This window comes from Euleptes europaea, chromosome 1 (genome assembly GCF_029931775.1).
Source record: "Euleptes europaea isolate rEulEur1 chromosome 1, rEulEur1.hap1, whole genome shotgun sequence".
NCBI lineage: Eukaryota > Metazoa > Chordata > Lepidosauria > Squamata > Sphaerodactylidae > Euleptes > Euleptes europaea.
In genome coordinates, this window is record NC_079312.1 from 154,355,866 (window position 1) to 154,367,713 (window position 11,848).

An 11,848-nucleotide genomic window follows, 5' to 3' on the forward strand; every position below is an offset into this window, starting at 1 on the left:
GGCACCTGACCCCACCCACTGTCTGAAAATACTTGGCGGGAAAGGTGTCAGCAGGTGCCATAGCACCCATGGGTGCCACTTTGGGGACCCCTGATCTACAACATGCTCTTAGGCCTGATTCTTATTTTTCTTTTACTATGGAAAAAAATCACCATGCTGTGATTTCTCCACACGCTGAACATTTCTTGTGATTCCACCCCCACCCCACCCCCATGTTTGTAAATTTAATCTAAAATTTTAAAAATTCCTGGTTGCACCAGTACTCGATGCCTCCTTGGTTACCCCTTTGCTATCCCTCCCTCCTTTATTTGTTACACAATTTACAAATGGCCGAGGGATGCATTGTAGATGTGACTTAAATGCATGCATTTAAATGTCTGCGCTTGGAATAAATACCTGATGTGGAATATCAAACAACTTGGCAAAATGTCTGTGAAAAACAGGCAGTACAGCAAGCATCTGGGAGATTGTAGCTCATTGCATGCAGGTGTTAGGCTGAACCACAGCCAAATCCCAGTTTGCCATGATGTGCATGAACACAGCCTGTATTATGCTGCCTACGTGTTCTCCCAGTGTTGGAAATGGCTGCTGGGGAGCTGGAAGACCCTTAGCCATCAGCTCTTTCAGAAGAAAACGTGACTTTTGAATACAACCTCTCTCTTTTTTTTTTCTTCTAAACTAACCCTTAGATCAATTTCTGGCATTCCTTTTTACAAACCCATGTCAATAAATACTTGACAGTGTTACATCAAAACCACGTCTGTTTCAATGTCTGGATGTGCATGTGTCAGAAGCAGTGCGGTGTTTTCTGAATATTAGGACCTGTCTTCAAAAGAAGCCTCCCTGTTCTGACGTGACATTGTCAAGGGTCTCACTGTATCAGCAGTTCTGCCATTGTTTTATTTGAGCTTTGGTTTCTGGTTTACTCCAAGTGAAAAAGCTGATGTTGCCATAACATTTCCCTTTCCTTGCAAAAATCTAAGTTCCCCAGCCTCCAAATGTTGGCTCTTTGGGAGAGTTAGGGCCTTAAATCGCTCTGTTGATTACTCTTAAACTCTGGTCAAATGGATATTTCCCCCTCAATATTGGTTTGCCAGGCCATGCTGTTCAGCATTTTAAATGGAAAAGTTTTGATTTGGTTTGGGAAAGGATAGGAGGGGGGTATATATGGGAATTTGTATTACTGTATTTCCGAAGCTTTCTGAATTTACTGTTCAATCCCTTAACACCCTCAGTGCAAAGGAGCTCATGTGTCCATGCTGGAAAAAGACTTTGGTAAACTGCAGTATGTTAGTACTGGACAAAATAGAGAATTAGTACGAGGCATATTCTCCCATCACCAGGATTTGAACTCCCACCTCATCTCATTTAGCGAGCTTCCTCCCTTAGGAGCCAGAAAGGATGGATTTTCCAATATGAGAATGTTCCACAAAACAGTAAATCTGGGATTATCTCATCAGACTGATTATGTCAAAGCTCTTTAGCCACAGCACTCTCAGAGGTCTATAAATAAGCCGTGAGGCAGTCTTTAAGCGTACTTGACCTCAGTCAACTCTGCCTAGTGTGTGCATTGAGGATGTCTGGGCTTAGTGTTTATTTATAAGCATTTGCTTTCTAATTAGGGGGCAAGGTTGGAGTTATTGAGACCAAGCTCTGCAGAGGTATTACACACACACACACATACACTGCTGTATGTTAATCAAGGGCTGCTTCATTCAGTTTCATGGTATATGTCAAATGTGATTGGTTGAAAGGTGTCAGAGGTTGGTTGATAGATGTGACTAGTGAGCAACCCAGATGACACTTTGCTCATTGTATGTATAACTGAACACAGCCCGTCAGCCCGTTGGTCTATTAAGCATTGTCTGTTTTGGAAGGCTGTGGTTCTCCAGGGTCTCAAGCAGAGGTCTTTCACATCACCTCTTACCTGATCTTTTTAACTGGAGATGCCAAGGATTGATCCTGGGACCTTCTGCATGCAAAGCAGAGGCTCTACCACTAAGCCCTGGCATCCACACTTGAACCAGAGCTTGTAGCAAAGTCTTAAGGGATGAAATCAAGACAAATCACATGTTGTGATGTTGCATATCTCCTCTGCTTCTGAGCCACTGCAGTAGTTTTTGAAACCTGAAAGCAGTTCATTCAGTCTGTGAAACAAACGTCCCATTATGGAAGTGAGGGGTTCTCATTCTCATCCAATAAAAGATGCTTATGTCTCAGTGCCTGCAGGGAACAGGGGGATGGGGAAATGGATCCCTATCAACCAACATTTGGAATATCATTAAGTACAGTACAGAAGAGGCTCTGGAGTTCGTGTAGGGCTGTGTGCAACATCCCTCTCTCCTCCTCACATCATCCCTTACTCCCAGAAAGAAGAAATTAATGTCCCACACGAAAGCATCCTCCTTGTCTGGTCAGAATAATCTCCACTGACTCGGCAAAGGCAGCAGCAAATAAGAGACATGGCTGCCTGGAGGAGTGGGTTGATGTAGAGTACCATCTCTTTGCAAGTGGGGGCCAGGCAATGACTCGAGCCAGCTGTCCCTGAAGCCTCTCTTGAACTGACTGCTTTGAATGCCTGTGAACCATCTCATAAATGAAGATCATCTGAAGGTGGTGGTGGTGGTGGAGGAGGAGGAGGTCCTCCTCCGCAGAAATCCCAAACATTGAAGAGACCCCTGCAGTCGTCAGAGAGGATATCTGAACCAAGCCTTAGTTCTGTATCACGAATACAACATGAAATGTTAACATCCAAGGCTTTACTAGTACTCCAGCGACAATTTGAGCCTATTGAATGAGACACTTGTTTGCAGGACCCAGAATGGACTAGTACTATACACAGAATAATATGGTACTAATCCATTCTGGGCCCTGTAAACAAGTGTCTCAAAATGCAGTGCATTTCTGCTTAAATCATTTTTACACTTTGAATGTTATGTCAGCTCTCCGTCCCCCCCCCCCCGTCCCCCGTCCCCTACGGAGTGGTAGAGGGCGCTTGCTTTGATCACAGCAATCTGCACAGAATTCTACTCAAGGACTATTTCATTGGGGCTTCCTTCCAGGAAAGTGTTCTTTGTACTGCACTAGAAGTTACTTCACTTTCAAAAAGTATTTCAACTGTAACAATATTGTTCCTATCAGCATTGTTCCAGCAAGACTGACAGAATCAGAGCACAGCATTATTATTAGAACTTAAACCTTTGCAGTTTTTCAAATCCCTAATTTTGAAATAGCCTTACAAAGGAATTAAATATAATGTAGAAAAATTTGTTTAAAAATTGAGGGATTTTACCTCATTCGTAAATACACTTGGCTTTACCTCTGTCTTCCCTTCCCTCCCTCTGTTGCTCTCCTCTGTATCAAAATGTAGATTGTAAGGGGTCTGTCCTTTTTGCTTGTGCTGTTCCGTAAAACCTTACTAGCATCACTGGTTCTGTATAAATGATGATGATAGGCTTCTGATCAGCATATTTGCTTGCCACTGAGGACTTGTTCACTCTCTTGGTTAAACATGCAGTGCAAACTGAATGATCGTGGATATATTCTGTCTCCAGTGGCAGCCAGTTGGAGGAACTGTCCTTGAATGTGGGCAGGACCCGGAGGGTGTTTTTTTAAGGCACACAAGGCATGTTTTCCTTGTCCCACTTTCCCCATGCCTGTGAACCATCTCATAAATGAAGATCATCTGAAGGTGGTGGTGGTGGTGGAGGAGGAGGAGGAAGAAGAAGAAGAGTTGGTTTTTATATGCCGACTTTCTCTGCCACTTAAGGGAGACTCAAACCGGCTTACAATCACCTTCCCCTCCCCACAACATATACCCTGTGAGGTAGGTGGGGCTGAGAGAGTGTGACTAGGCCAAGGCCACCCGGCTGGCTTCATGTGGAGGAGTGGGGAAACAAATCCTGTTCACCAGATTAGTCTCTGCCAGCCTGGTGTAGTGGTTAAGAGCGGTGGTTTGGAGCGATGGACTCTGATCTGGAGAACCAGGTTTGATTCCCCACTCCTCCACATGAGTGGCAGAGGCTAATCTGGTGAACTGGATTTGCGTCCCCACTCCTTCACACAAAGCCAACTGGGTGACCTTGGGCTAGTCACAGCTCTCTCAGCCCCACCTACCTCATAGGGTATCTGTTGTGGGGAGGGGAGGGGAAGGTGATTGTAAGCCGGTTTGAGTCTTCCTTAAGTGGTAGAGAAAGTCGGCATATAAAAACCAACTCTTCTTCTTCTTCTTCTTCTTCACGTGGATGAGTAGGGAATCAAACCCGGTTTTCCAGATCAGACTCCACTGCTCCAAACCACCGCTCTTAACCACTACACCATGCTGGCTCTCTTGAACTGACCATGTTTCACATACTATCTGCCCATGTGATGAGATCTACCGAGGCTTTGAGCGTGGATTCATCCAGGGTGGCACCACAAAAAGTAACTTTCTCTTCACTGCATAAGCCCTCAGAAGTTATTTGTCCACAAAAAGGTTTATGCCTGGATACATATACTTGACAGTCATGCCCAGTGAAGCCTGGGCCACTTCCAGCTTTTGAGGGCTCTAGCCATAATAAAAATGAACAATTATGATACATGATGTGCATACAAAGAAGTTGTAAAACATCAAATGCCAGAAAAAATTAAGAAGTGGCTACATGTGAACCGCCGCACATTTGAGCTTGAGGCCCTGGCCAACGGCCCTGCAGCTCCCCACCCCATTGGCCCTGTAGATAGGGTCATCACTTCCAGTTTGGGAAATTCCTGGAGATCTGAAGGTGGAGCTTGGGGTGGGCAGAGTTTGAGGAAGGGAAGGAGCCCAGTGGGGTCATGATGTCAATCTAGGACTTCCTTTTCTCTTACACTCTATGATATAATGTACTGTCCACCTTCCAAAGCTGCCATTTCCTCCAGTAGAACTGATCTTTTTAGTGTGGAGATCAGTTGTAATTCTGGAAATTTTTGCAGGGTCGATGGCTACTCCTTCCCTGCCCTAATTCAGCTTAGTGTACAGGCAGGCTTGTGAGAGCACTGTGAGGTACTGTCATACATTTCTTTCGGTTTCGCCCGTACAAGCGGCTAAGGTCTGGCTCGAAGGCTCTTGACATGAGTCAGGCCTCTGCCGGGATGTTCTCACTCCCAGTGACTCCCTCCCCCCCGTGTCCTTGACTGTTAACAAGCAACGGCTAACGAGCAAGTCCAAGTCTATGTTTGATGTCTGCTTCGCCGCTCTGCCTTAGACGCTGTTATCAATTCCTTTCCCAAAACACTGAACTGGACACCTGCTTTGTAGACATGTTTATAACTTTGCACTGTTCTCTAAATAATCACTTGCAGCTTTGCCTCTGCGAGGGCCTGGCTGAACCTGTTGCTTCTTCAATAAAGTTTACCTGCTTCTGACCGTCTGAGCGAGTGGCTTTTTGAGAATAGCCCAGGGTGGCTGGAGAACCTCACATTAAGCTGCATGTCATTATTTAATGTGCAAAGTAAGGGGTACAGGGAGGAAAAAGATACCATCCACCTTTCTGAGGCAGGATCAAGATGAACCGCTGATGTGGTTGCATCTTTCTGGCTTCTTGAAGTCAATGAGACATCCTACAGAAGCAGCCACAGCTGCTATCTCTTCTGTTGGGCAGGAGTAGAAGAAGACCACCAGATATGAAGGAATGAGGAAGGAGCTGGAGTCCTTTCTGTCTCCAAATGTTTCCTGCATGCTTCTCAAACTGACAACATTGTTCTAGTCTGTAGTAAGAAAAATGTGGAAAACAGGTGACTTCATAGGGGCAAAGAATGAGATGTAACTGCCCTTTTGATTGGTTCAAGTTCAATGAGAACACTTTATGTCTCCTTCCTCTATGACCTTTCACTACTGTGATGCTTAGCAGACTAAACACTTAAGGTCAAAGCTTGGCACCACAGCATATGGCCATAATGGCAACCTTGTTTGGTGGGCCCAACTCTGCACGCTGTGTTACCCGAATTGCTCCTTTAAATGAGGAAATTAGCTTGAGCAATCGGAAACTATAATATTTATAAATAGGGGTGCAGCCTATGTATACCAGAGCCCATAAACTGTGACCATAGAATAACGACAGACAAGGGATTCCGAATTAAGAGAGTTTATGTCTTCAAGCATTCAATGGTGCAACACAAACATACAGAGAATCTCAGCATTCAAAAGGTAGTAGAGTAGCGACAGGTGCCAATGTGGCAGGAGATCGTTGATGGGGAAATACTTTACCGTTCCTGTAGAGGAGTTGTCCCAAGTTCCAGTAGACTAAGATAGTAGAAAATAAAGTGAGGGCGAGGGGTTCCCGTAGACCCGGCCACCGAGGCGGGAGGGAGCATGGTCAGGTTGCGCAAACCTAAACCAACAGAGTAATGGCAAATATGCCAAGGAAAGACCTAAGATAACATTATGGGCTGTGGGCACCCCAGATATACTGTTTTTCTGGGGGAGGGTGATTGGATTATCCCTCCTAGGTTCCCAGGTGACAAAAGGTGACAAAAGGATTAATTTTGGCTATCAGGGTGTGGAGGTTGGAATTTGGAAATCTATTCTGATTCCAATGGCTTGTACAACCCGGGAGGATCTCGCTGATGTGCTTAACAATCGTAATCAATAGGCGCGATCTTTGCTAATGTCCGGGGATCGCTGCTTGCATAGTTAGAGGAATGAATCATTCGTTATCTCAATGTCTCTGAATGGCTTTGCTTAACCAGTCCGATGTTGCAAGGGGGGGGTGCGAGGATGCAGCCTACGTGTCTCTGCGTTTTCTCTGACATGGCTTCTGCTGGAATGGAGCTGCACAGGAATCATGGAGTCCCTCTGGTTCACGGGAGAGGGGTGACCTGGCCTCTGTTGCTCAGCAGCTGGCGGCTCGGGGCACACAGGAGCAGTCGTGTCAGTTTCACTTGCACTGGCGCCTTTCCTGTAGCGTTTAGGGCAGGCGCGCGGCTGGAACGGAGCGCACACGTATGCTGCTTGGGGTTGCCATGACCAGTCCGGGAGTTAGGCGACCTGTTTGGTAACAGCTGGGCTGCGCAGCCTAATGCTCTGACTTGTTGGATCATATCCTATTGGGGGACAGATTTCTCATACCTCCTCTAGACCTGTTTAGTTTTTCTTTTGTATGTTAAAGCACATTCAAAAGTTGCCTCTGTTTGCACTTTGCTGAAGACCATCTCCAATCACAAGCCTTCTGCAGAGGCTTGACTACAGCAATTCTGAATCCATTAGCAGAATTCAGCACAGCACAGTGTTGTTATTATTAATGGCACATTTTCCTGTGAAAGTGGGGAGAGCTGTGCCCTGCCCACACACTGGAAAGGAAGAGTGAACACATCTCATGGTTTGCTTCATTTCTTCATCTGCAGTAGTAGAGTTTGCTGTTTCTTCAGTACTTCAATAACCAGATCAATGTGTTTGTCTTTGCAAAACAAGGCTGCTTTACTTTAGGGGTCAATGTTATTGAAGCCAATGAGACTTGCTTTCCAAAGCAAGAGGTTTAACACTGAATGGTAAGCATCTTTAAAAGCAGGCCATGCTACCTACTCACAAATAAGCTCACACCTAGTTAGAGTAAAGGTCAGACTCAGACACAGATTCCATTGACTCAGATATTTCCCAGTGGGCCACTGTCATAAGGTTCCTCTCTGTAAAGGGGGCTGCTGCCTCTTCTACACAATCAGGGCAGTCTAGGTGACTAGATCTATTGAGTGTTTTATCTGAAGTTGCCCTATACTGAGTCAGATCCTTGGTCCGTCTAGCTCAGTATTATCTCCTCTGACCAGCACAAGCTCTCTAGGGTTTCAGGCAGAGGAAGTTTTTTCTCCCCTCCCCAGCATCTGTTGTCTAAAATCCTTTAACTGGGTGGAACCGCCTTCTTCTTCCTATGCATTTTATAAACATTTTGAACATTGATTATGTTGATGAAAATCAGTTCTTCAGAGATGGATTGCTTTCCCCACTGACCCACTCAATTCCAAGAGTATCCATGTAGGCTCAGTAGACCCTTGCCATTCATGGAGGATCTGTTTCCGGGATAATGGTGAATAGTGAAATCTGCAAATACTGGGAAGCAGTGTTCAGCTGCCTTTTAGTAGCAAAACAACTTTTTTTTTTTTTGCAAAATTTAACTGTGCAGTGATCACAGTGATGTCATGGTAACATGGTAACAGGCTGGAGGGCATACCATGTGTTCAGACCATGAGTGAATGGCAAGGGTTTACTGTATTTGTTTTTTAAAAAACACTAGCAAGGAGACCCCTTTCATCACCCCAATGCAGGTTGCATGCCTCCCTGCCTGGTACCGAAGCATACGTCTACATGCCTGTATGAAACTGTTCCCCCACAGCAAGATTGTTTTTCCTTTCCTTTATCTGTTATGTAGGAACAAGCAAACACAGCTGCTGGATTTGCAACAGCACATTTATGCCATGTACAGAAAGGTGTGTTTCTAATTGTCAGGCAAAGTGGTAATTTCAGAGAGCAATCCTAAACATGTCTACTCAGAATCCTGCCCAGGTCTCAGTGGGGCTGACTCCCAGGACAGTATTCTTAGGATTGTGCTGTTAATCACTTTATTTGTGTCCTTACCTAGCCATGTGACACAGACAACATCCTGGATCCATCCGATCACCAGTGTCCTCGCCTTGCCATGCTCTGAAGAGAATGAGGATGATGGTTTCCAAGAGCTCCCGGATCCCAAAAGCTGAGGATGCCCAAAGGTGAAAAATGAATGCAATGTGGCTTCAACCTGATTGCTGGAAGATGGCCTATATCCAGTTGTCCAGAGTCGATGAGCTAGTTCCAGTGAACACTATTAGAAGCCTTGCTACTGATTATGTGGGACTGGGTACAGGAATGAAACAATTTCTCCTTCACAATATCTGTCTCTGCATCAAGCTTTCTCTAGGAGGCAGATGAGCCTCCAAAAGAAAGTGTTTCTGTTAATTTGCATTACGGAGCAAATAGCCAATAGTTGATCTAATTGGGGGAAAGCAATTATTTGTACCTGCTTCTAGTACCTCTTGGTCATTTGTGTACCTTCAAGCTGGGGGCCCATAAGGAATCACAAGAAGTGAAACAAATTGTGAGGAACAGCCCATCCCACACAATTTCACTACTTTTCCAGGATTTTGTCATTTGTAAAAGGCTTGAGCAGGGTTTCTCATCCCCTCCCCCTTTACCTCTTATTACTTTAACTGATTCTCAGCTGCTATTAACATCCCAACCTCAGCTGCTATTAACATCCCAACAAGCATTTTCTGTCCTCCCCAGACTGGGGAGGGAGGCTAATTAGGTTTTTGCTTTTGGTCAAATTGCAAGGTCATATTTTTCTGTATACCAGAGCCCAGGATAAGGCTGTGCAAAGAGAATCAGGCTTTATGTTCAGTGGCTGGGCACACATCCCCATGAGTAGCGCATGAGCTAGATGGAGGCCTCTTTTGCTTTGAATAGAGAGGAGCATCTGCATCCAGAGTCACCAGATGTTCACCTTCGTGGCTTCTGTGCAGTCCCACATGGGAACTGCATGCACAGGCCAGCTGTGGAGAACAGACTAGAAAGCTTCAAGAATGATCTCCTCTGAAGTAGTGCTCCCGCTCCCCTCCATCTTGTGTCCGAGTCAATGGCTTTTCCCGCCCACAAGGATACGTGACGGGGGTGGGGGAGCACTCTTCCGTCAGTTCTCTTTCTGTCACCGTGGAGGGAGGATATATGTAGCCTCACTCAAGTAATTTCTTCTGAGGTGATTCTTTCAGCTTCTTCTCAATTATGGTGAGTTCAAAAAGTGCCAACAGTGTGGCACTAAAATGGCCTCAAACAACAAACACACCAACTGTCTTTTTTGTTGGGCATGTTATATCCACCTGCTGGGCCTGTAGCCTTTTTACACCAAAAGCCAGGTAGGAGAGAGCTTCAAGGCTCAATTCCTCCTATGGGAAAAATCCTTAAAGAATCCAGACCAACCAGCGGAACAACCCAGGTGACCTCGGTCTCCATCAGTGTCCTCAGTCTCCATCGGTCTCCTGCTCAGCAGCTGGCAACCAGTGGCAAAAGGACCACCTCACAGCCACCCACTAAAAAGGCAAAAAAGAACGTCAAGCACACCAGCTTGGCAGATATGACCTTTTCTGAGGGCAAAGCAGGAGCAGCGAAGTTGACCAAGATTTCCCATACCCGTGACTCTGAGACTCCTTTGTGTGATGCTTGTCAAACCCAAGCAGCTTTGCATTCACCGCACAGTCTTGACACCGGCAATCCTCATTGGTTTGACACATTTCTCAGTCACCAAAGGATCGCTAGTCTCAGTCGCCTTGCCTCTGATCCCCATCTCCTTGGTGCTGCTCCCAGTCTCTTTGACGCAAGTCTTCATCACCTCAGCATTGGTCTCTCTCCCTTCGGCACCAGGCAGCATCCCTGCAATGCCGATCACCATTGCCTCAGCTTCGTTCACCATTGCCTCAATGCTGATTGCCTCCAATGAGTCAGCACAGGGGATCAGATCAGGGGAGGGATTCTGCCTTACCCTGTTTTCAGGGTCAGAGCCCCATGCACTCCATCTCCATCGGTGCCTGATGTCTACTTCTTGTCATCATATGACAATGACATTGAGGTTTCAGCAGTACCTTCTGATACAGAGTTTCAGCCTTCACGTGATACTTGTGGCCAGGGAATGGAGCAGTGGCATCTATATTGGGCTCACCAAGTGCACTGGCAGTACTGCCCCCCTACGCTCCATCCTCCTTGCAATTGTTTTGACTATCACCGCCCAGATCGCAAAGGCCAGGCTAGATCAGCTGTGGAAAGAAAGGGCACAGACTTACCCTCAACGTCGATGTCAGCAAAAAATACAAGTAGTGGCCCATCGGATCTGGAGTAGTGCCATGACCAGGATTCAGAGCCAGGTTCAGAGGACACCTCTTTACCATCTCCAGATGATGCAGTAGGTGATTCAGCATCTGTATTGCCAACCGAAGACTGATACTTTATACTGAGAAGTTGATTCATATAGCTAAGGACTTGGGGGTTGAGTATGTTGCATCAGATCCTAGGCATTCAGATCTGATAATGGATGTGCTCTATAGCTCAGATGCAGGGTTTTGCAGCTCCTTATGGTCAATGGCATACGCGAAATTGCCACTAGTAGCTGGTCTAAGCCAGCGTCTAGTAATGCCTCCATTAGGAAAATCAAGAACCTCTACAAAGTGAGGGAACATGGTTCAGAGTTTCTTTATCACCATCCACCTACCAATTCCCTGGTTACAGAGGTGCTGGCATCACGTTACAAAGCGGGCTCACACTCTGCATCTAAAGAAGGCCATAACTTAGACGCTTTGGGGAGAAAGCTCTACTCTTCAGGAGCTCATGGCCTCCACGTAGCTAATTCTAGTGCCTTTATAGGCAGATACCAGATGTTATCATGGGAGAAACTATCCCAAACTATTGAGGCTCTACCTGAAAGCAAGAGAACTATAGCTAAGGTTATGCAAATTGGGGTCCTTCGCCTTGGCAAACACTAGCTTAGTGCTGCTTGCCATATGGCTGATGCTACCAGCAGAGCCATTGCCTCCAGCCTCTTAGGAGACACTTGTGGCTACGCTCGTCTACTTTACTGCCTGATTCCAAGGCTAGAGCAGAGGACCTACCCTTCCATGAGAAGGCTTTATTTAATGATCATACAGATGACATACTACATAAGAAAAAAAAATTGACAGCAAGGTGTCTAGGACTAACCCAGCACATGTCTTCTTCCACATATAAGCCACAATTCTTCCCCAAGCTGGGGCAAGGCTGTTATGCTGGGAGGCCTTATAAATACCAGTCTTCCCAGTATCAACACCAGGGTCAATCTAGCACTTC

At 45.9% G+C, this 11,848-nt stretch overlaps 1 protein-coding gene across 1 annotated transcript in view; it reads left to right on the forward strand.

The window, feature by feature from the left end:
- STXBP4 (syntaxin binding protein 4) overlaps positions 1 to 8,723 on the forward strand; it is a 177,520-nt gene extending 168,797 nt beyond the window's left edge. Inside the window, exon 22 of the mRNA XM_056858910.1 lies at positions 8,586 to 8,723. Coding sequence (XP_056714888.1) covers positions 8,586 to 8,700 — 115 coding nt within the window. The 3' untranslated portion in view covers positions 8,701 to 8,723. The remainder of the gene's footprint in view (positions 1 to 8,585) is intronic.
- The last annotated feature ends 3,125 nt before the right edge of the window (positions 8,724 to 11,848 follow it).